This window comes from Zalophus californianus, chromosome 2, assembly GCF_009762305.2.
Source record: "Zalophus californianus isolate mZalCal1 chromosome 2, mZalCal1.pri.v2, whole genome shotgun sequence".
Taxonomy (NCBI): Eukaryota; Metazoa; Chordata; class Mammalia; order Carnivora; family Otariidae; genus Zalophus; species Zalophus californianus.
In genome coordinates, this window is record NC_045596.1 from 84,433,951 (window position 1) to 84,458,099 (window position 24,149).

At 36.1% G+C, this 24,149-nt stretch overlaps 1 protein-coding gene across 1 annotated transcript; it reads left to right on the top strand.

Moving 5' to 3' along the window:
- The first annotated feature begins 2,735 nt into the window (after positions 1–2,735).
- CISD2 (CDGSH iron sulfur domain 2) lies at positions 2,736–17,444 on the top strand. The gene is made up of 3 exons (XM_027598543.2): positions 2,736–2,973; positions 14,965–15,179; positions 16,951–17,444. Exons 1-3 carry the CDS (start codon positions 2,871–2,873, stop codon positions 17,038–17,040), a joined length of 408 nt encoding a protein of 135 aa, XP_027454344.1. The 5' UTR covers positions 2,736–2,870; the 3' UTR covers positions 17,041–17,444.
- Positions 17,445–24,149: the final 6,705 nt, after the last annotated feature.

The window sequence follows — 24,149 nt, forward strand, 5'->3', positions numbered from 1 at the left end:
CAACTTATTGATCACATTTGAATTCATGGGACTAAATGAGCTTATAGAAGGAAACTAGTTAAGAAATTAGAGACTTGGGTCTAGCTAGGACAGTTGTAGGCAGAGGATTTACTGATCCTCATTCAAATTCTTAACACTAATAACTCCTTCAGCTTTATTCACATATTATTTTGTCTGGCCTTTTCTAACCATAAAATACCTTTATGTCTTTATTTATTTTTTTAAAGATTTTATTTGACAGAGCGAGAGCAGGAACACAAGCAGGGGGAGTGGGAGAGGGAGAAGCAGGCTTCCCGCTGAGTAAGGAGCCAAATATGGGGCTCGATCCCAGGACTCTGAGATCATGACCTGAGCCAAAGGCGGACGCTTCACAACTGAGCCACCCAGACGCTCCTTTATGTCTTTTAAAGATGGCATCTAAATGCAAAAAATAAACACTAATAAAACCAGATTTTGTAGGACACCATGTCAGAAAGTGGTTAGATAAGCCTGTCACTTCTGTGTAGGATATTATTTTCAGCCCCTCTGTTTCATGTACTGCCAAGAAGGCAGGGCTGTGGAAATGAAATGCAAAATTAAAAAATATGAATGAAACAAGATTTAAATTTTAAAGTAAAAGGAATCAAAGAAAATATTCCCTAAAATACACAAAAAGAATTTTATTGGGGGGGTTAGGAAACTATCACCTTTTATAAATTAATGTAGTTCGTGTAATGCATCTTCTCTAAATTTTAAGATATGAGAGAAAGAAGAAAGAAACAAAGAGGAAGAAAGATAAAAGATAAGACAGATATGTGGATAACCCACGCACTACATTTCTTCTACCTGGAAATAGCAAACCAGCTATCCACATAAACTGCTCAGGAAAGCCATTCACAAAAGAACTACATGCTGTAGAATTCCTTTTATATGAAGCCCACGAACATGCAAAGCAAGACAGAATAGTAGTGGTGGTGGTTGTAGGGGGACATGGTTGGAAGGGGCACAAAGAAGCTCTCTCGGGTATTGGATATATTCTATATATATTGATCACATCAAATTGTACCTTTGGCTCTCGAACATTTTACTATGCTGTATCTCTTAACTGAAGTATTTATTTTTTAATTTCTTTAAAGAAAAACCTTAGAAGCCTAAAAATCTCACTCAACACAGCTCGTTTTGCCCTTGTCAAGGCTACAAAGCCTCTAAGAAACAAATATTTAGGGGCTATCGCCAAGCCTTTCTTCCCCTAATTTGCCTCACTCCCAACCCACTCGTAGGTCAATCATCTCCCCAAGGGTACTTCTACATCTGATCACAGAGATTAAAGATAACCTGTAAAAGAACAATCCAGAGGACAAAGATACCTGAGAATATCATATTCATAATAAACAAGCTTCAGGGTCCTTCTTTCACCAAACCAAAAGTAAGCTCCCAAAAGGAAATTTAAAAGAAACCCTACTGTAAACAACCTTTTGATCATCACCTTGTATATAACCTTCTATATTGCTCTGGTTCATGACCTGTATCTAAACATCTTCATTGAATTTCCATTGTATTTTGAACAGGGTAAAATGGTAGAAAATTGGTTTATCTAGATTTCAGCTAACTCTCTTACTGACGGTTATCTTTTTTTAGTGAAAAACCATCACATATTAAAAGAGTCCAGAGAAGGACTTTAAAAAAATGTCTTCCCTTTCTCACTTTAAAATGAAAATATCCAGGGAAAAATAAAGAGAAAACGTATTTATTACAACTGGCTGTTAATTAAGTCGCACAAAATGAAATACTGCACCATGAGCAGTTCGTTGGTATTGCAGGTTATTGGTCAGGTGGAGTTCAGAACGGTAAGGTAAGGAGGCACCGCATTAAGATAGCACACCACATACACAACATGCAATCAGCAAGCGCATTACTTCGGATATTTCAGTTCAGTAAAAAGAGGAAACAAAGTCATGTCAAGGAAAGTGCTGCAAGGAAGTGAAGCTGTCTCCTTTCTTCATTTTTTTTTAAAAATTATTAATAAACAATTAAATTTAAAGATCTTCACGGATACTTTAGCTTGTAGCAGAAATCCTACAACATAAAAGTCACTTGAAAGGTTTGTATTCTTTTACCACTTTCCTAGTTTTAGTTAACTGAAAAAAGAAAAAAGATCTGCAGAAGGAACTGAAAGTATCTAAAGGACTATCACAGGTCATATCTAAGGAGCAAAAAAAAAACCAACAAAACACTCAGGGTTGCACAAAACTACCGAGTAGCTAGCTTTGAGTAGTTAGTCGTTTAGGTATTTTCACTTCTTTTTTAAAAAACCTGGCTTGTAGGGGTGAGGGAACGGAGTTAGGCACCGCCGGGTAAATGCGGAGGGTGCTCTTGGTGAATATGCAATCCTAGGGCCATGGCACCCGACCGGGTCCGGGAAGAAGGGGCCGGGACGAGAGGGGCTGAAGAAAAAAGCGACGCCAGGAGAAACTCACTTTTGAAAGGCACTTTCCGGTTACAAAGCACTCTCACATGCTTTATCTCATCGGACACTGTATCCTTTCTGTTGGCCTCGAGCGTCTACGGATGTAAAGGGCCCAACATGAACGTAGGCCCTCTTCAAAACCGAGATCCACGGAAGGCCTCCTTCCTCATCCATTCCCGCTGCTCCGCATCTCGCGGCCGCGCGCACCCCCTCGGCGTCCGCGGGGCGCGCACGTCACTCGCCCGCTGCCAATCGGAGCCCAGCAGGTCAACCTCTCCTCCGGGGGCACCCAGCACCGCCCCCTCCAGCCCGCCGCGGGACCCAGGCCGCGACGCCCGCTGGCCGCTTCCGCTCTCGGCGCAGGCGCGAGAGCTCGGCCGGAGAACGGCGCGGGCTGGGAGAGGAGTGGACGCTGCTGGCAAGGATGGTGCTGGAGAGCGTGGCCCGCATCGTGAAGGTGCAGCTCCCGGCGTATCTAAAGCGGCTTCCTGTCCCCGAGAGCGTTACCGGGTTTGCCCGGCTCACAGGTAATCCCCGCCTTCGGCCAGTCCCCATGCTTGCAAGTTGCCCAAGGTGGGAGTTGGGGGGTGGTCTAAACCTCCCCGGGCCAAGGGGCGGGGCGGGGCTTAGCGTGTGGCGCGTTACCCCGTGACCCTGTGCGCAGAGGGTGGGGGCGCGCGCCGGCGCAGCCGCCGTGGAGCGCAAGTGATTCCTCCTCTCGTCCTTGTCCTAATGGCTCTTCCCTGTCCTTTCGTGATGGGAGACCAGGTTTTTGTAGAGAAAGTGCTGAGTTGGTAGCGGGCCTATATCTTTCATCTCTCATCGCTCGCTGCAGTGTGCTTGTTTATCTTAAAGTAGGATAAGTCATCGTTATCTAAGGCTCTGTGAATCAGGCATTCCCAGCTCTCAGCGGGATTCTAACCCACAGCGTGTGAGTGTTTGGGGGTGGGGGGGCGGGAGAGAAACACAGTCATACACGCAATATGTGTATGGCAATTTTATTCGGTAGCAAAATTAGAGACTAACCTCCACTCCCATAGGGAAGCCTTGAGCTACCCCGGGGGCATTTGAGGTCAACTCCATTACTGTGGGCCTGGAGGTAGTTAAGGTAACTTGAGTTGAGGAAAGATAAGTTAGCCAGAAGGTGTTCAAAGGCTAGTACGATGGACCAAATGTTAGATAAGGAAATTTAATGAATATATGTAACATTCTGTTTTTAAGATCCCTTCTTAAAAAAAAAGAACCCACAACTCAGGATTTTACATCTAAAGGACGAAAATTTCCATAATGCAGTCAACACTTGGAAGAATTTGTAGGGTTTTGGGTGTTACAGTGTAAGCGGGATATTTGTCAATCAGACTGAGACTAGGATGGTGAGGGGGGAAGAAAACCATATTGATTCGGCAAACTTTGCAGGCATAGGTCCTGAATGTCAGGGAATGAAACATGAATTACGATAATTTTGAGATAAATAGGGTTGCTTAGCCTGGAGCATTCTGGAGTTCTATGGTAGCTGACATGAAACAGCATTTGGAAGGCTTACTGGTGGAAGAAGAATAGATTTATTCTGTGTGGACCAAAAGACAGAACTAGGACCAAATTAGTGAAAATTATTTGGACATAGAGTTCAGCCCCAACACACAGAAGGCTTCTGTTTGGTTGTTTTTTTGTTTTTTAAGATAATACTATCCCTAAAGAAGGGATAGTATTTAAAAAGAAAAAAAAAAAGGCAGAGTCGGGTAGTAGACAGATTTAGATGAGGTAAATTAGATGACATTCCAAACCTAGAGATTCTTTGAATTATGGCTTAGTAGGAAGCATGTAATTGAATAGAAAGCATGGTAATTGAATAATTAACATTAAAAGAAACATCTAAACATCATAATCAGCATAAAAGTAACATAAAATGAGAAAAAATGTTTCAAGTATTTAGAAACATCAAAGTCTTCTTTTGATCCTATTATTCTGATAGATTTTCTGCCGTTCTACAAAATTTTGACTTTTTTTCCCTTTATCATTGCTTTTACTTTAGTACTTTCCATATTTTAATATATTCCTTATCTTTTTCTAACAACTATATAATCCTGTTTTAGACTAACATCACGGTAGGCCTAACCATTCCCCTGCAGCTGGAAATTTGGAATGTTTGTGCATATATAGGTTTTATTCATAATGTTCAGTGGTTAAGTAGCCCTATACCAGTTGTTAGGGGTTTCTTTTTCTCCTTTAAATTATACCTTTGAACGTATTCACCAAAATGGTAATACCAGGTCAGAAGAATATGATTGTTTTGTGACATTATTTCCCACTTGTCAACTTATATTAATAATTTGCCCAAATTAACTGCCAAGTTTTTAACGGGAAAGAAAGAAGTCCCCTTACTCCTACCCCAGTCCAGTATAACCTGAATTTTGTGTGTTGATTCCAATGGTGGCTGGTTTTATATTAGTTTCAATTTTCTGTAAATAGAGTGTGGTTGGAACAGATAGAAAGTATATAATTTGAGTGGCTAGATTTTAGAAGCATATTTTGTTTTTTTTTCTTGAAAATCTCCACTGTCAACAAATATTTAATTCCTGTTAAAGGCATTAAGGAACCTCAGCCTACACCTTTTCTCCCTTAAATCAGTAACAGAGTAACTTCCTCTTAAAGTGAGGACTGATGCTCAGAAATAGTGACAGCTCTGATAAATATCTTAAAAACATGCACCTAAGTTCCATTACAATGTGTCTGTATTTTAGTTCTCATTGTATTGCTTATTAGGAAACATGTTTGTAATAACTGCTTTATGAACAAATGAGGTAGTCTCTTTCATACTGGACAAGGACAATATAACAGTTGCAGAATTTGTTTTGGAGCACCATGGAATAAAATTCTCACTGACCAATTTCCACTCTTGAGTCTTCCCTTCAGAATAGATTGTAATAGCTAACTACATTTATCTGTCTTGATTGAGCTACTTATAGAATCCATACTTAGACTTTTGTTGAAATAACCTAGAAGATCACTTTTCAGCAAATGTTTAAAATGTCTAGGAAACCAAAAGTGTTTTCATTTTCTATCTGAAAATTAGAACAAAGTTACCGCTTACATTATTGCCTGTTTTTTCTTCCCTATTTTCATCTAGTGGTTTTTTTTTTAAAGCAGTTGGTTCTCTCATGATGACTCTGCATTCTTAGTAAACACTTGGAGATCCTTAATCACCATACAGTATTTACAGACAGTCCTTATCTATCAGAAACAACTTACCTATTTTTGTTTAGGTCACATGTTTAACAGTGAGTCTCTTTTAAGATAAATTTGTATAATTCCGCCCTTTGGAAGTGTAGTCTATTCTAATACTTTGACCTTTAAAAAAGCTTTCCTTGTTTAAAATAGAACAAAATCTTCCTATTCAAAAGTCATGAGCAGTTTACTTCTAGATTTAAAAGCTTGCTATGAAACTTTGAATATAGTAGCTCTTCCCTCCTTGACCCTGTTTGCTTCTTTGAAACTTAACGGTTTTGCTCCTAAAGATAAAGCAGTGAATCCCAAGACAGTATCTTTTCCAGAGTAGCACAAACATGTCAGAGCTGACAGCTTTAAAGGCATTAGCTCTGTTTATCCAGAAAGGGCCGATTTTGAACGAATAATTTGGAAGTGGAAAAGGGTTGAAAACCTATGTCCATAAGAAGACTTCTACAAGCATGTTTATAGCAGCCTTATTTTTAATAGCCCCAAACTGGAAGCAACCAAAATATCTATCAACAGGAGAGTGGATAAACAAATTATGGTATATTCAGAGTGGAATACTGGTTAGCAATAAAGGGATGAATTACGGATCCACTGGATGAATCTCAAAAACTTTATGTTGAGTGAAAAAGCTTTGGTTGTAGACATCAGTGGTGGGAAGATAGACTAGAAAGGGATAGGAGAATACTTTCTTGGGTGATGGAGTATTTTGCATGTTTTTACATTTTCAGTGGAGGCTACTGGGGTATATTTGTCACAGCTCAGAGCTAAACACCTAAGATTTGTTTTATTTTATTGTATGTAAAATGTACCACAATTTTTTTTTAAGAAATGGAACAAAAAGTGAGTTTTCTCAGTAGAGATATATAAGAAATTATTAAGTTCAAACTAGAAAGTTGCATTTATTAATATGTAAATAGAGATTATTTCTAAAACATCAAAGAATTTTATCTTAAAAAGCTGTTTTTGAGAATTTGGGAAAATAGTTACATAGTTCCTGTAGGACTATAAAAGCTTTTTCCCTCTTCCTAGTTAGACCAACTCTACTTAAGTCAGTGTAATTAAAGAATTAAAGATTATACTAGCCTTTGTGGAGAACAATTTCGGTCTCATTAAAACATTTTCTGCCATCTAACTACTTTGCAGTGTAAAATTTCTCAAGTCATGTATTTATTAAGTACTTGGTCAAGGAAGTGTTCTAGATACCAAAACACTGTTCTACTCATAATAGTGAATGGAAAAAAGGTCTTTAAATTGATCATTAATTTCATTTTATTGGCCTTTGGTCCTGAACAGTCTGTATTAGATTTTAAGTGGTAATAGTAAAACCGTCCCTTGAAAATATTTTACTTTCCTCTTTTTACAATTCAGAAATAGAAATCATTTCTGTGTCTTACCTACCAAGAAAATATGTTACTAAATTTATCAGCAACGATGTTCCCAACATTATTTTAATAGTATCAATATATGCCACCTTTTGAGAAGGCAAAAGTCTGACCTAGTTTCTTAGAATATAATTCCTCATTGAGATCTGTGTGTGTCTGTGCTTTTACAAATGATAAAAACATACTATTTGTTTATATATCTTGGTCAGGAATAGGGTGTGATAGGTAGCCTGTCTTTATAAAAGTTTGAATCTTTCCTGTCTTAAACTGAATTCTATTTCTCTGAGGAGATACTTTCTTTTAACAGTGTCTAACTTTCAGGAAATTCACCTTAAAACTGCTTGCTACTCACGTTGCTTTGAAATGTTCTTTTCTGTGTAGATTTTGTTTCTCTGATGGTACCGGTTGTTTCACTCTACCTTCTTAGTCTGTTGTTTATCTTAATAGTGGGAAGTAGAATATTACAAAACACATTTAGAACTCCTCTTGGTATTTTAGTATTAGTGTGGTCTGGTTTTTCTTTTTTTAACTTAGAAACAGGTGTTTTAAAAAAATTGGAAACAGGAAAATTTCACTGGTAGAGGAAGAAGGTCTTAAGTAAAAAAAAAATTTTTTTTTGAAATAAAGGAAAAATTTTAAGGAAATTTAAGCCTTTTACATTCAAATGAGTAAGCAAAATGTTGCCTAAATGGGTACCTTTTTAGTGGATTGAATGTTGAGGTCAGCCAGTTCCATGTACTTGACTTAATTATAGCCAAAAATACCTACACCCCACGCTCTCCAGCCCTTGATCTCTCACACTGTTATCTTCTACTCCTGGCTTGTCTAGTTCATAATTTTTCATGGACACACCTCCCTGCCTTAAATGAAACAGAGCTCTCCCTGAGGGAGTCACTTCCCCTGCCTGTAGCTCTGTCAGTGGTTATCTTTTCTTTCTCTATCTTTCCTTGTCTTTCTGGGATGAGGGGGCAGAGAGAGTTGGTATCTTTTAGTCTCTGCAGAGCAGCTTCCACACTGGACTATTACACTGTTTGAAAGAAAGCTATGACTTGTGCCGTCCACCAGTATCCCTCTGCAGAGCAGCTTCCACACTGGACTATTACACTGTTTGAAAGAAAACTATGACTTGTGCCGTCCACCAGTATCCCTAATTTTTTGCTGGTAACTATTGACCTTTAGTTTCTCCCTTATATTCTTTAAGGATGTCAACACCTCATCTTTTCCCCTTTCTTCTACAACACTACATTGGTCTTTTCCTGCTTAAAATTGCTCTTCTTATGTTCTGTTTTGTTTTTAAATTAGAGACCAGTATCTCCATCCATCCAGACAATGAAACCAGAAATCTGGGAATCGTGAAGGAGCCTCACTTCCTCTATATTTGATCACTCACCCAATCCTATTGATTTTACTTCCTGAGTTCGTGGTTCTTAAGTTTCAAGGCGAGTGCAGATTGATCACAGACCTACTCAGTGTTCCCAGTGAAAGCATCAGACTATCTCCTCAAAAAATGCATGCACACATACACTGTTCAGGCAGTTTTAGGGAATCCATGCGTTGTCCTCTTTACTTTAATGGCCACTGCCTAGTATAAGTTTGCATGATTTTGGGGGGGATTATTTCAGTGATTTCTAACATTGTCTGCACACTACCAGCCCTCTCTGCTCCGACCTCTGTCTCTCCACCAGTCCATCTTCTGTCTGATAGCATAATTCCATCTGATTTCATAAATGAATAGCTTTCCATTGACATTAATATTCAGAGATATCAATGGTTCCCTTTTATGTACAGAGTAGATTATTACCTACCTGTTGATTTTTTTTATTTTAAGATTTTATTTATTCATTTGACATGGAATGAGAGAGAGAGCACAAGCAGGGGGAGCTGCAGGCAGAAGGAGAGGAAAAAGCAGGCTCCATCCCAGGACCTGGGATCATGACCTGAGCCCAAGGCAGACGCTTAAGCGACTGAGCCACCTGGGCGCGCCCCATCCCCCCTCGTTGAATTTTATCATCTGGCACCTGATCACCTCTACAGTCGCTTTCCTACTTCATCATATTCCAGCAGTATTGCGGTGCTTACTTTTCATGCACCTCCTATCTCTGTGCCTCTACCTTTGCTGTTTTTTCTGTGTGAAATGTAGCCCCTCCTCCCATAAGCCTGTGGACTCCTATACTCTTACTCATCTTTCAGAAACCTGGTTAGGTGCCAGATCCTCTCTGTAAAGTCTGCTCATCCCTACAGAGTTAATCATGTCTTCTGTACTGCTTATTTATAATTGCACATACTATACAGTACTGTAATCCTTTTTTATAGATCTGTATTCCTTACTAGATGAAAAGCTTCTTTGGGGTAGGGACTGTGTCTTGTAATTTTTGTATCTTCACCTGTCATATCACCTAATCTGTGAGGTTTTATATTTCTTGAGGGTGCTTAAAGTTTTTTTCTTAAATATTTTAAAAAGAATTTTTGTCCATTAACTTACACTGTTATCATTCATAAGCCTTGAACAAAGGCAAACAAGTGCATACCTAATGGCAGTTACCTTAAATACCAGTTTAATGGAGTACAGACTCAATTCAGTTAAAATTCATTGAAGTCTTGGCTTGTATAAGTCTCTGTTAGAGGACAGAGAGTGGGTGAGGAGACCACTATTTACATAACTGTAGTTTCAGAATGCATTAGTAGCTTTCTTTTGCATAGTGCTCAGTGGTTTTTACAGAGTGGTTTCCAACTTCATTTGTTCATTCTTGCCAACAGTTCAATGAAGTTGGAAGTTTCTTTACGTGTACTCTTCCTTGTGCCTTCAAAGTTTTTTACTCAAGTCTTTGAGCCCCCAGCTTTTCTTTTGGGTCTTGGCTTAAAGATCTTTCTTCCCTTCCTGTCTCCTTTACCTAAAGTAGCAGTCTACTGCTTTGCCCCTAGGATAGTCTCTTTCTTTTATCATCCTGTTTGTTTCCTTCATAGCTCTTATTATAGTCTAATTATCTTGCTTTTTTATTTGTTTACTTGTTTGTGGTTATCTCCTCCTCTAAAATGTGTACCCTATGAAAGTAGGGACCTTATTCATCAGGCTGAATCCCCAGCACCTAATGCAATATTTGGGATGTGGTGGGTACTTGTTGAACAAATGATTGAGTTATGTTGTTCTGATTTATAGACCAAAGAAACCCAATTCTGAGTATATGAAAATCTGGATTTATACAACAGATAAACTGTGAATTCGTTAGGTATTGAAATCCTGCTCTTGTGTAAGGCACTGTCCTGAGAGCACTGGGTACATAGAGACAAATAAGAAAGCTGCTACACTTGGATTAGCCCGTTGTCTCCACGTTATGGGTACTTACTGTATAGTAAAAAACTAAAAAGGAATTATTTAAGAATAGCAAAGAGATCAGATTTCTTAATTCAGTAATATCTATTAAGTACATAAATTGACGAGAGAACTCAGAAAGAGGGGATTGTACAAGAGCAAACTTGTTAGAGTGATGGAAATACCATGTATTTTGCTTTAGGTGGTGTTTATAGGTCTATATAGTTGTAAAAACTCATCAAATTTAACACTTAACTCAGAGCTCAACAGGCTAAAGTATAAATTAGGACTCAATATAAAATAAGTTGAAGCAAGCATTATTTAGGCACTGAGGATATAGTGGTGACCTAGACAAATAAGGTGTCTGCTTTTGTGTATCTTATATTGATTGGGGGACACGATGGATGGATGTAGCCATTAAAATTCATGTTTCCAAATGACGCTAAGAAATTGGGAAATGTTCCTCATATAAAGTGAAAAAACTAAGATATGGACTGTATATACAACATGGTCTCAATTTTGGCTTTTGAGTATTTAAAACGTATATTTACAGAGCAAAAAATACCAAAAGTAAAATGTTACCAACTCTTGACTGATAGGATTAAAATTTTGTAAAATAAATGCTATTTTTGATAATTCTTAACAATAAAAATAAAAAATATACTGTACAAAATATACATTATACCTAACAGGAGATGATAGTTTTCCCCTCAGAATATCTAAAATATCTGTGATAGCTCAACATATATCAAGCAGGTTCATAGGAAATAGCTATTCTTAAAATTTTTTTTAATTTCTTGTTTGATTTTTCTGTATTTCATATTTGTTCACTAAAAATATATTTGCAGTGATTTAATTATATTAAAATATATTTAAAGTGATTTAATTAAGCTTCATAGGCTGTTATTTTTCTTTATTATGCTTTTCTATAGTTAAATTGAAGTTTATCACCTTCAAAAAGTTGATTGCACTCAGACTGTTGTATCAATTATTACTTTGTTGTAGGAGATAATAGTACTTTTTATTACCATATTACCACAGAGTAATGTTTTACTGAGGAATTAAGTATGTTGAAAGAACAACATTTTCGGAAGTAGATTTTTTTAAAAGTATTAACGCCATTTATTCTCAGATTTGTGGGCTAGGACAGGAAATGCTAAACTTAGGAATCTAAGTACAGTTTTCATCTTTAAATTCTTACTTATTTACTTTTTGACTTTGGGTCATTTAACCTCTCATGACTTTTTAATTTTGTAATATACAGAATAATATTTAAAGTTACTCTACATTTAATAAGCATTTACTGAATACTACTTCAAAATATTTTACTGGGTGTTGGGGTCAATAAGCAATGTCAGACATTCATTGCCAAATCTAGAAGATAAGTGTAAATAAATAATTACAGTACTATGTGGTGAGTGAGAAAGGGCCTGACATTTATGTTCTGCATTCATTCATTTAAGTCATTCATAAAACACCTATGAGGTATCTACTTTGTGTCAGGGAGAGTAGTAAGGACATAGCTCCTTTTCTTACAGGCTTATGAGTCAGCTTTATAAGCAGATGACAGACAGTGGTGTGATAAAAGAAGCATGAGCAAAAAGTGTTTGGAAGTACAGGAGGAAGTGATTGATTTTGCTTTGTGAAATCAAGGAAGACTTCTGGAGAAGGCAATATTTGACCCTAATCTTGAGGGGTCTACACAAATTAGTCCAATAGACTAGAGGTAGAAAGACAGGAGTTCCTTAGACAAAGAACACAGGAAGGCAGCTACTAGGTAGTAGTAGTAGCTTTGGGTGGCTTCAAGTATGTAAGAGATGGGTGCTGAAGCTGTCAAAGCAGCCATGCCATGCTATAGAGATGTTGCTTTATTGAAACAATGGTTTATAGCAGTGCCATCCAAAAAACATGATGGAAATGATCTCTGGGCTGTCAGCTATAGTAGCTACTGGTACTATGTCACTATTGAGCTGGTGATATGTAACTAGTTTGTCTTGGAAATTGAATTTTGAATTTTACTTAATTTTAATGTATTTAAAGTTAATAGCTGTATGTGTATATTAACCATGTTTTTTATTTTCTATATTTTATGATACTTTGACATCTTGGGGCCAAGAATAACCTGCACCTTCCCAGGAGTAGCTAATTCCTAGAGATAGTAAACAACCTGCCTCTGAACACACTTTTCATATGCAAACCAACCACCTCCTTTATCTCCCTCTCACATAGCACCCAGTATTTCTCCTGCCCTAATCACCCAGGGCTAAGTACTAGACAGCTAGGGACTACCGCAGTAGCCCAGAGCCCACAGAAATTATTCCTTCGCCTTTTCCATGGAAACCACAATAAAGATTTGTGCTGGTGCTTTCCTTTTGCCTTCCTCCTGACCAAACCTGGTACTTAACCTATGTGGCCCTGTGTGGCATGGTGTACCCCTTCCTGGGAATTACAAACAATAAACCTTTCTTTCAAGGTAGTTGTCTCCTTGTCTGTCATCTTACCATACCTGGTTAAAATAAAATCCCAGGTACAAATCAAAGCAGTGCAGCTAGTGGCTACTATATTCGACAACAACTGATCTATAGATAGACCCCTTCTCCCCAAGAAACAGTTCTTTTCATTTCCAGAACTTTAATTCATTCAAAGAATCTATATGGAGTGTCTCCACTTTGGTTATGAGAATAAAACAGCTAACGTGACAGGCAAGGTCCTTGTCTTTACAGAGCTTCATTCTGGCAACTAAAAAATTATATCCCCAAAGATTTCAACTATATACTGTTATCAAATTGAGTTGGCAATATTTTTCCAAAGGAGTTGCTACCAATCTCCATACTCTATTAATAAAAGTTATTTATTATGTATCTTCTTTGTGCTAGGCACTGTTAGGTTCTATACACATAGTATATAAATAGGTTGTTTCATTTAGAGCTCATAACAAACCTTTGGCATGGTGTTGTATCAAAGGTAGTTTCATTTTAGAAGAATTGGTATAAGGCCAGTCTTTTCTTTTAATACTTGAATAGTAAGAACAATTATCTCTGGAAGTAGTTTTACCAAGAGAAGAACAGATAAAATTTTAAATCTGTTAGATTTGATTCGTGGTGATTGAGAACAGGTTATGGATTTATTGTCTTGCACTAAACCTGCTTATTAAGCTGTAGTTTACCCACATGAAAAATGGGAATAATAATGGTACCTACCAAATACAGCTGTTTGAACTAACACAGCTTAACAGAGTTAAATAAGGTAATACAATTGTACTCTTAGGGTAGTCTGTTAACATTAATTAGCATGCCTTGGCACATAATCTTTAGTTTTTCTTTTTTTCTTGACTAAGCTATTTCTACACAGTGCTTAGCAAGATATCAGGTAAGCATCCAGTGAAGATTGTCAAAGGATAACATTTTAAGAACAAAGGATTCTCTGCAGAAGCATGGCACTAGCCAGCCAGCATTTGATGAATGCATGCTGAAATGTTTATCTTGGTTTCCTCATGTGTTTGTCTTCATAGATCTAGGGACCATTTTATTTACTTATATTCCCTAACCCCCCCCCCAAGACAGTACTCCTAAGGCATTTAATGACCACTTAGGGAATAAGATGTATCTAATAATGAGAACATTCAGTGTATGAAAATTTCAATTAGTTCTTTAAAATAATAGCTTTTAGGGCGCCTGAGTGGCTCAGTTGGTTGAGCGACTGCCTTCGGCTCAGGTCATGATCCTGGAGTCCCGGGATCGAGTCCCACATCGGGCTCCCTGCTCAGCAGGGAGTCTGCTTCTCCCTCTGACCCTCCCCCCTCTCATGCTCTCTCTCTCTATCTCATTCTCTCTCTCAAATAAATAAATAAATAAATCTTAAAAAAAAATAACATTATAAAATAATAGCTTTTAGACAACATTTCTTAAGGAATCACTATGTCTTACCAAAAATGTAAATTAAAGCACTGAAGACATGTTCTGTCTGAAATCCTAAATCAAGGGTAAAAATATTCATTCTTGGGTATTTTGTTATATGATTTTTTTTAAAGATTTTATTTATTTATTAGAGAGAGAGCGCACGGACAAGCTGGAGGACAGGGAGAAGCAGGCTCCCCACTGAACAAGGAGCCCATGTGGGGCTTGATCCCAGCACCCTGGGATCATGACCTGAGCCGAAGGCAGACGCTTAACCCACTGAGCCACCCCGGCGCCCCTGTTATATGATTTTAGACATGGCAGAAATGTTTTCTAAACCTATAAAATATATCACTTTTGTTTGTAATTGTGGTGATCATTATTCCTGTAATAAAAACAAAGATAAACACAAATATACTTAGTGTGAGGATAATGAAATAGGATATTTGACACAGGATCTATTTCTCAAAGTTATGTGTCCCAGTTTTACAAGTCTTAAGTTAGCCCACAGATAAAACAAGGTGGTCTCAGGTATAGGTGGCTTGTTGTGTTACTTATACATAGTGTTATAGGTAAGTTAGTTTTGAGATTAACGTGAAAAGTAAAGAATAGGTAAAGAGTAAGCTCAAGGATGACACGTGCTGTTTGAGTTCTGTTATGAGAGGGCCGCACACTGTTAAATCCGTACGTGTTCAGTTTCAGAATGGCTTCGATTACTGCCTTTCCTCGGTGTACTTGCACTGCTTGGCTACCTCGCAATTCGTCCATTCCTTCCGAAGAAAAAACAACAGAAGGATAGCTTGATTAATCTTAAAATACAAAAGGAAAATCCCAAAGTGGTGAATGAAATAAACATTGAAGATCTGTGTCTCACCAAAGCAGCTTACTGTAGGTGTTGGCGTTCTAAGACGGTAAGATGTGCACTCACATGTACTCTAACACCATGCAGTTAAAGTTGTTCTGCTTCTTAAAATCATCAGTTTTGAGATTCTGGGAGATGAACGGCTTTTCCACAGGGTTCAGTACTGAAAATCTATATGCCTAAGTTAAAGTTTGCATTTTATGATGGATACTTACCTACATTAGAAATGTTACAGCAGCAAGGAAGGATAGAAATCTGATGCTTCAGAGCTGATGTCTGCCACTGATAGTATGACTTTGGTTGGGCAGGTTACTTAATTTTTAATCTCTGATGTTCAGGGTTTTATTTTTTCCCTGATAATATGTTACCATCATAGACATTTTTTAGGATTTAGTGAGATGCTGTATGTACAGTACCTTATATATAGATGAGCTTATAAATGGCACCTGTAATTATGGATGACTTTTAATGTGGAAATAATAAGGAGTATGGAGTGATGAGTATTATAAGTAGCTGGTGAGATCTGTTTTCTTCCAGTACTATGATCATAGGTTATTTGAAGTTTTAAGTACGGTAGTGTTCATCACAACATTTTATATATTTTGTAATAGCAAAGTTTTGGATCTGATAATGGAAATGATTAAAGCATGGTATAATACAAATTATGGGATATTAGGAAGCTATTACAAATCATGTTTTTTTTAATATATATTTTTTAAGATTTTATTTATTTATTCATGAGAGACGGAGGGAGAGAGAGAGAGAAGCAGAGGGAGAAGCAGGCTCCCAAGGAGCAGGGAGCCCGATGTGGGACTCGATCCCAGGACCCCGGGATCATGACCTGAGCCGAAGGCAGATGCTTTAACTATCTGAGCCACCAAGGCGCCCCATACAAATCATGTTTTTAAAGACATGAGAGCATGATGTAATTAATAAGAAAAGCACAGTACAGTATGATCCCAATTTTGTTTTTTAAAAAAGGAATACACATTGTAAAGGCAGAAGAAAAATAGATCAAAATTATGATTATTGTAACTTATGAGTGAATTTTTTTAAATGCATTTTTAAATTTCAAAAATTTTATAGTATGTGTGAGTTTTATAGTAAGAAAACATGAAGTAATGTATTTTGAATTTAAGTTGCAGTCAACTCTTGAACAACGTGACGGTTGGGGCAGCCACCCCCTGCACGGTCAAATCTGGGTATAATTTTTGGCTCCAAAACTTAATAGCCTACTGTTGACCAGAAGCTTTACTGATGACATAAACACTCAGTTAACACATACTTTGTATGTTAGATGTATTACGTACTTTATTGTAAGCCTGAGAAAAAAATAAGAAATTTTCTCTTCCTATGGTAAGAAAACCATAAGCAAGAGAAAATTCATTTACAGTACTGGACTGTGTTTATTGAAAAAAAAAAATCCACAGTTAAGTGGACCCGCACAGTTCAAACCTGTGTTGTTCAAGGGTCAACTGTACATTCTTTTCTAATTTAAATAAATGAAGAGGTGAGCTCTAATTTGGGGTTCCACAGAGAACAAGGGCTTTTTTTGATCCTCCTTTAAACCCGTTTTATTGACTCTTGGAATAATTCAAGATAAAATAAAATCTATGTCAAATAATACATTATTTAAAATCATTAGATTTGCTGTGAGATTGGAATGAGTTAGGTTAGATGCAGAATATACATTACTCCGGAAAGCTATCTGATGATTTTTTTTTTGAAAGTTATATACTTCTTTATAAGAGCATTTCACAAATATTCCTACCTATTAAATCATTTTTAAAATAACACTTGTAATTCTTTTTCCTTTCTAGTTTCCTGCCTGTGATGGTTCACATAATAAACACAATGAATTGACAGGAGATAATGTGGGTCCACTAATACTGAAGAAGAAAGAAGTATAATAGTAATGACTTAGGATTGAATTTAGTTGTGTGCTGTAAAATCTTATAACAATATTTTTTCATTCTTTGTGTGTAGATCTTTCAAATGGTGGTCTTAATTATTGCTACTGGTTGAGTAATTATTTCTGCCAATTTATTTTCTTGCTACACTACTGTTTATATTTGATACTTTGTATATTCAAACAGTCATTTATATAGAAATTAAATTGTACAACCCTTTCATTCTTACTTCAAAGACTTAATGTATCTTCCTAAATAAAACCAACACTCTTGGTTTTAACTGAGAAAAATCTGTTTTTGACAGTGGGTCCAAAGCTATTCCTTTGGATATCAATATTTTCTATAGAATCTACATTTAAAGTTTTTCTCCCTACATATACTATTAAATATATTATTTTTCAGTCCCCTTCTGTTTTGATCATTTGAAGTGATTTTTCTTCTTGGCCGTCCACACTCCTTTCTTTTCAGATCAATAAGAAAAATACTGCTCTCAAGAACTACTTGAGTTTTTAAAGAGATAAATGCTTTGCTTTATAAAGACTGTGTCTAATAAGTGTGAATATCCCAATTTCAGAAAAGACATGAACTGGATATAGAAAGTTCCAAAAAGGAACAGTTATTTACATTATAAAAATTTTACTTTACAAAAGGCTTGTGTTTGTTTAGGTGTGTTTTGTAAAAGTATCTTGAACTCTTTGACTCAGTGACAGGGTGGGATGGGGTGGCAAGAATACTTATACTAAACTCCTGAGCTGCTGCAATTTGAAGGTTAATTAGAAATAAACATAAAATATATCTGAATTCATATTAAAATGATAAATCAGTGTTCAAAATCATATACATTTTTTCTCTTTGTAACAGTGTAAGCCAATAAAAGATAAAATACAAAAAAGTTGCAAAATAAACTTACTGGAGAATCTTTAAAACTTTTATAATTTTTTAGCCTGAGTCTATTTAGTTTTATTGTATATTATAGTTCTTACATTAATAGCTGTCCTTACGTCTGTCTATGAAAGGTACAATCCTTTCAGTTTACTGTGTCTTTTTTATATAGAAAGAAGGTACAGGAGGCAGACATATTTAATTCTCCCAATAATAATCAAAGCTAAAAGCACGTGTATACACGAGACTCTGCACTAAGTCCAGTACCTAGATTTGTAATTTATTACATGTAATGTTAGTAGGTTCTATTGTGTGATCTTTGATCTTGACTCTTGTGACCAACAGCGGGAATTTTAAAGTTAGAGTTAGAAATGTAATTGTGATTTTGAGAAGTTTTACAAGGTGTATGTACAAAATAGTTAATCTTTCCTCATGTGCGAAGAGGGAGAAATGTACCACTGCTGTCACCATGGCTCTGGATGTTCTTTCTTACAGCCTTCTCTTTGACACTCTTAAGGGGCTTCGCTGTCAGATGAAGCAATTATTTTTCCATAAGTGATCACAAGACTTTGGGAAAAATCCTCCTTACCAAAAGTTTGAATCTCCATGGTCTGTGGTCATGAAATGCTTTTCTTTAAAATTATTTAGTGCAGCACAACAACATGTATATTCTAGTGGTTCCCAGACTTAGATTTCACAGGAGAAGGTAAAATTTCCTAAAAATGTGGAGACTAAAATGAAATTATCAACTTTAAATTTTGTCAACTAAACATATATAAAGAATTGAAAACTAATGATCTCATAAAAGGTAACTTTAACAGCCAAAAGTATATGGGCTATACTCTCAGGATAGTTTTTGCTCCCCACATTTTCAATTTTTAAAATATGTTAAAGAGCTGTGTCCAAATATTTTCCTACCTGTGCAGATTTTTCAGAAGCCTCGGGCTGCTAGCAAGCTATTTTAATGACTCCCTTTACATAAGCATTATTATCAGTTGCTGTCACTTCCTCTTGTAAAATCACAGAATTCTATCATGTCTGCTTTAAAAACTGGATATCTAGTAACTGCTTCTGAATTGTTAGAACAGAAGATAACCGCTCTTGAAATACTTATTTTGGGTTTCTAGAACCTTTAAGAAACAACTCTGTCACTGTCACGTGATTGTTTTGAGGCCTGCTTCTCCTTACCCAGGGAACTGCTCATTGCCTTACTCAGCAAATGAGCCACCACCATTACATAAATATCAGGTATCCAAAACTGTTGAGCAGGCTTGAGGTATTAATGACTCATTCATATGGGTAATTAAGCAAGTTGTATTATGAAAACACCGTACAATTGAACTTTGAATTCAATGCCTCATAGGATGATTCATTGAATTGCTTTTGTATTTTGTAACCTAATTTGTTAATAAGTTTATGAGAAGCTACTTAAGCCAGTTGCTGATCCAAAGAGTTCTACCTTCCTTATTGTGATTCCTATAGTTTTCCAATAGAAACATGCTGTCAGACTCTCCCTCTGCAAAGAGAGTTTTAAAACTCTACTGTTCGATAGGGTTCTTAAATTGTGGTGGATATTTTATTAACTACCAGAAACATCTAAGAATTGAGTACCTCAGGTCCCCATCTTCAGAGTCTGCTTATTCTTACTTCACAACTAATTCTGATATATTTGGTTATCTGATTTCACCTAAAAAAAAAAATCAAAAGAATGGACAGGGTCTTGCTAGTGGCAGGTAAACAATAAAATGTAACAGCTGATAGCAGGGGAGGGAACCAAACAATAAATTTAATGTGAACATGAAAAGCATAGCAGCTTGAGAATTTAACATAGGATCCTGCACACCACAGACCCTGAGAGCATCTCTGTGATCAAATTATACAGTAATGTTTCATGATGAATTTGAATCAAGATAGGTAGTATATGGTGTTTAAGAAGGCAGGATATGTGTGGCATTTGGTGATACCAGTTTCCAGTTCAAATAGTGAAAACTTTAGCACTTAAAAGTCTTATATCTAGGCGGGAAATTTATGCAGGAAATCCTTGACTCATTCTTGGATATTTGGAGGGTTATCATAGGAAGTTCTTCCATTTAATTGAAACGTTTTTCAAGTTTAATGATGGTAATTCACTACATAATTTAATTTGTTTAAGTATGAGGAAAACTGAAGGAACAGTGATTTAAACCACACAAATCATGTTAGAGGACCTCCACCTTTGGGAGGCTAAAGTATGCTTGTTTGAAAAGCACTCAGCCGCGGTTCTGTGACTGCCTGTCTTGCTGGCCATGGAGTCCCTTTGCACCAGAGGTTGGGCTGCAGAGGACTTCCGTAGCTGTTTAGTTTTGTTTTGTTTTGGCTGTGCATCATCTGAAGCTATATTTTAGTTTGTCACGATAGTCTTTTCCTGGAAGCTCACTTTATTTTATCATGTTCAGATAGTGAATACTTCTATCTCTTGCAGAAATCCAGTTTAGTGGAATCATGTTATAGCAAGCATTATTTTAATATAAGAAGTAGTCCATACTATTAGCGACAGTATTATGCCATTTTATATTAGTTATGGTCTTGAAGGACATTGGAAATCTGTATGCAAGAGGCATACTTATGTTTTTACTCAGAGATGACATCACCCACTAATTGTCCTTTGGTTTAAATATTTGATTCTTTGCTTATAAAAAGAGTATATCTGTGACTCTATTCTCTATTGTCAAATTCAATATTTACTGTTGTCAGATAGATCAGCCACAGTGTTAACAAATTCCTGATCTCTCTTATAAGGCTGAAATTTTCCAATATGTAGAAAAGGGGAGAAGGGTAGTAAATTGCATAATTACAGAGGTGAACCCTGTACTAGTGAGAAAATAAAAAATGTCAAGAAATAATTCACTAAATTTTCAAATTTCCTGTAATTTTCCATTAGTATCCATCATATATTCCTCTGCCTTATCACAATAAAGATAGGAATCCATAACACCCATTCAACAAATTTAAGAAACTCACAACTTAGAAGTACAGTCTTCCAACTATGTTGAATGCTGCCAATAAGTTAAATAAGATGATGATAGAATGATGTTCATTTTAAAATGCATACAACTATAAGTAACACATTGGAAAACCTAGAGGAAATGGATAATTTCCTAGAAAAACATAAATGACAGAAAGTGACCCAAGATGAAATTTAAAATGTTGATTGGTTATCAAATGAGAACATAAAAGTGAGTTTTTAAATCCATAATTTAAAAAGTACTTGGGGTGCCAGAGTGGCACCGTCTGTTAAGTGTCCTACTCTTGGTTTCTGCTCAGGTCCTGATTTCAGGGGTTCGGTGCTCGGCGCAGAGTCTGCTTGTGATTCTTTCTCCATCTCCCTCTACCCCTCCCCCCCATGCACGCATACTCTCTCTCTCTCTCTAAAATAAATAAGTCTTAAAAAGTACTAAGATTGCAAGAAAAATAATTCCAATGTTATTTAAATTATCCCCAATTTTTTATATAGGAAAAACTTCCCAACTCATTTGATACCGTTATATAACATGAATATGAAAAGCTGATAAACACACACAAACTCAGAGCAATCTCACTTATACATATCAATGAAAATTCTAAAAAATGCAACAATTAAAAAAAAAAGCTTAATATACCATGGCAAAGAGAATTGTACTCCAGGAATTGAGTATTTTGATCAGTAAATCTATTAACACAATTCTATAAATGAATTAAGAAAACATCATATCGATAGATGCTGAAAGAACTATTGCTAAGATTCAATAGCCATACCTAATCAGGATTCTTCAGTAAAATAGAAGTTGAAGGAAACTATTTAAACACAATGAAGGTTATTTATGAAAAGCCTACAAGTATTTAAAATCAAATTCTTCCATTTAAAATCAGGAACTAGCAAGAATGAATGCTTACTGTCATTATATGGTATTAAAAATTTTCTCAGATGATCCAGTGAATGTGACAAGATTAAAAAGTGAAATAATCAGCATAAATATAGGAAAATAGAAAACTCTGTTGATGTGATTCTATACCTAGGAAACCACAGAGACTAGGAAAAACAATTAAAGAGAGATTTTGTAAGGTATTTGGAAACAAGATGAATCTACAAAATTTAGTAGCAATAAGCACCTTGAAATGCTAATGGGAAAAATATTTAATTCACAAGAGCGAAAAAAATTAATAAAGGTAAAATAAACTTACCAAGAAAGGTAAAAGACCATGGAGGGGGGAACCTATGAAAATGTTATTAAAAGAAATTGAATGACATTTAAACACATGAAAAAAAGCTTGCTAGTGTAAAAATATAAATCTTTTAAAATAATATATGGGCACCTGGGTGGGTCAGTTAAGTGTACAACTCTTGATCTCAGCTCGGGTCTTGATCTCAGGGTCATGAGTTCAGGTTCCACGTTGGGCTCCACACTATGCATGGAGCCTACTTAAAAAAAGATAAAAAATAAAATTAATATATAAATTTAATTAAATTCACATTAGAATCCCAAGATTATTTAAAAATTGGATTAAATTAACTTTCATATAGAAGAATAGTTAGAAAATTCTACCAAAAAAAGAGACTATTGAGAAGAACTTTACTCACCAGGTATCAGCATATACTATAAACCCATCAGAATCAAGTTAGTTTTGTTTTTGTTTTTGTTTTTGTTTTTATTTATTTGACAGAGTGAGAGAGGGAACACAAGCAGGGGAAGTGGGAGAGGGAGAAGCAGGCTTCCCACTGAGCAGGGAGCCCAATATGGGGCTCGATTCCAGGACCCTGGGATCATGACCTGAGCCGAAGGCAGACGCTTAACAGCTGAGCCATGCATGCGCCCCTCAAGTCAGTTAATATAAGAAAAGCAATTGCATTAAATAAGAATAAACAAGATTGATAGAAAAGAATTGAGACTCCAGATATATATGAACATTTAATATATGACGTGTTTCAATTCAAAGAAAACAAAATTGGATTCCCAATTTACACTAAAGGCTTTGATGTGACATATAAAATGATGTTTAAAATCATTTTAAAAGTAGAGAGTGGGAGCTGGGGGAAAGGGAGAGAAAATAGACTAATATGGGGAAAACCTATGTAGCAAAAATTAACAATTTTTGTGATAAACGGTAGAGTCAAATATTAATATAAATATGGAGAAAATTGCAATGTGGGTTACAAAGAGTTAACATCTGTACTATACTAACATGTATAACATAAGATGTAGTGATAATATATACTATAAAATGAGCACTTACAGGAAAACACAACACAAAAATGTGGGTACATAAAGACATAACCATAGAAAAGTAAATCCAAATGACCAAAATGTATAAAATTACGCTCAAGCTCACTAGTAATCAAGGAAATGCAAATAAAGCATTAGAGGATTGGCATTTTATACCCCATTAGATGGTCACATATCAAGAGAACAATACCTATTGGTGAGGATTTTGGAGTAGGGGAGCAAGTACCCTTACATACTGCTGATGAGAAATATGGATTGTTACAGATTTTTTGGCAAATAACTTGGTAACACTTGAGAAAAAAATATATGTCACAGAAATTTACAGAAATTAAATCAGTATATATGGAGATATATATATAATTTTTTTTTTAAAGATTTATTTGTCAGAGAGAGAGATTGAAAGTGCAAGCAGGGAGACTGGCAGGCAGAGGAAGAAGGAGGAGCAGGCTCCATCCCAGGACCCTGGGATTACGATCTGAGCTGAAGGCAGACGCTTAACTGACTGAGCCACCCAGGTGCCCCTATATATGTTTTTTATTTCAACATTGATCTTTGTGGAAAGTCCAAATTAGAACTATATTAATCAACTCAGCATTTCTATGCAGTAGTGAAAAAAGAAAAATGAAGTATGGCATGTTTAATCCCCAAACCCCTTTCTATGATAGTAACTTTCTGGGTGTATATATACACACTTGTATGTATGTTTGGGTCTTGTGTATATGCATATATGTTTGTATATGATTTTATGAGTGTGGAGAAAAATAGGGATGAAATCTAATGAGGATGACATTATTTGTCTGGAGCGGGTGGGTGAGGTAAAGATGGGAATTTGAGTGGGAGAAAGAGGAGAGAGTAAGCAAAAAGAAAAAAGTACTAAATTCCATGTATGATATCCCATTTTGAATTACATAAATTAAACATGTGTATACACTGTAAGAAAATGTAAACCATTAACTGGTATTGATAACATGAAGGTCATCGATGACC

Coding starts and splice junctions, on each gene's coding strand:
- CISD2 (XM_027598543.2), top strand. CDS start 2,871: ATGGTGCTGGAGAGCGTGGCCCGCATCGTGAAGGTGCAGCTCCCGGCG. Junction 2,974..14,964: donor CGGGTTTGCCCGGCTCACAG/GTAATCCCCGCC, acceptor GTACGTGTTCAG/TTTCAGAATGGCTTCGATTA. Junction 15,180..16,950: donor GGTGTTGGCGTTCTAAGACG/GTAAGATGTGCA, acceptor TTTCCTTTCTAG/TTTCCTGCCTGTGATGGTTC.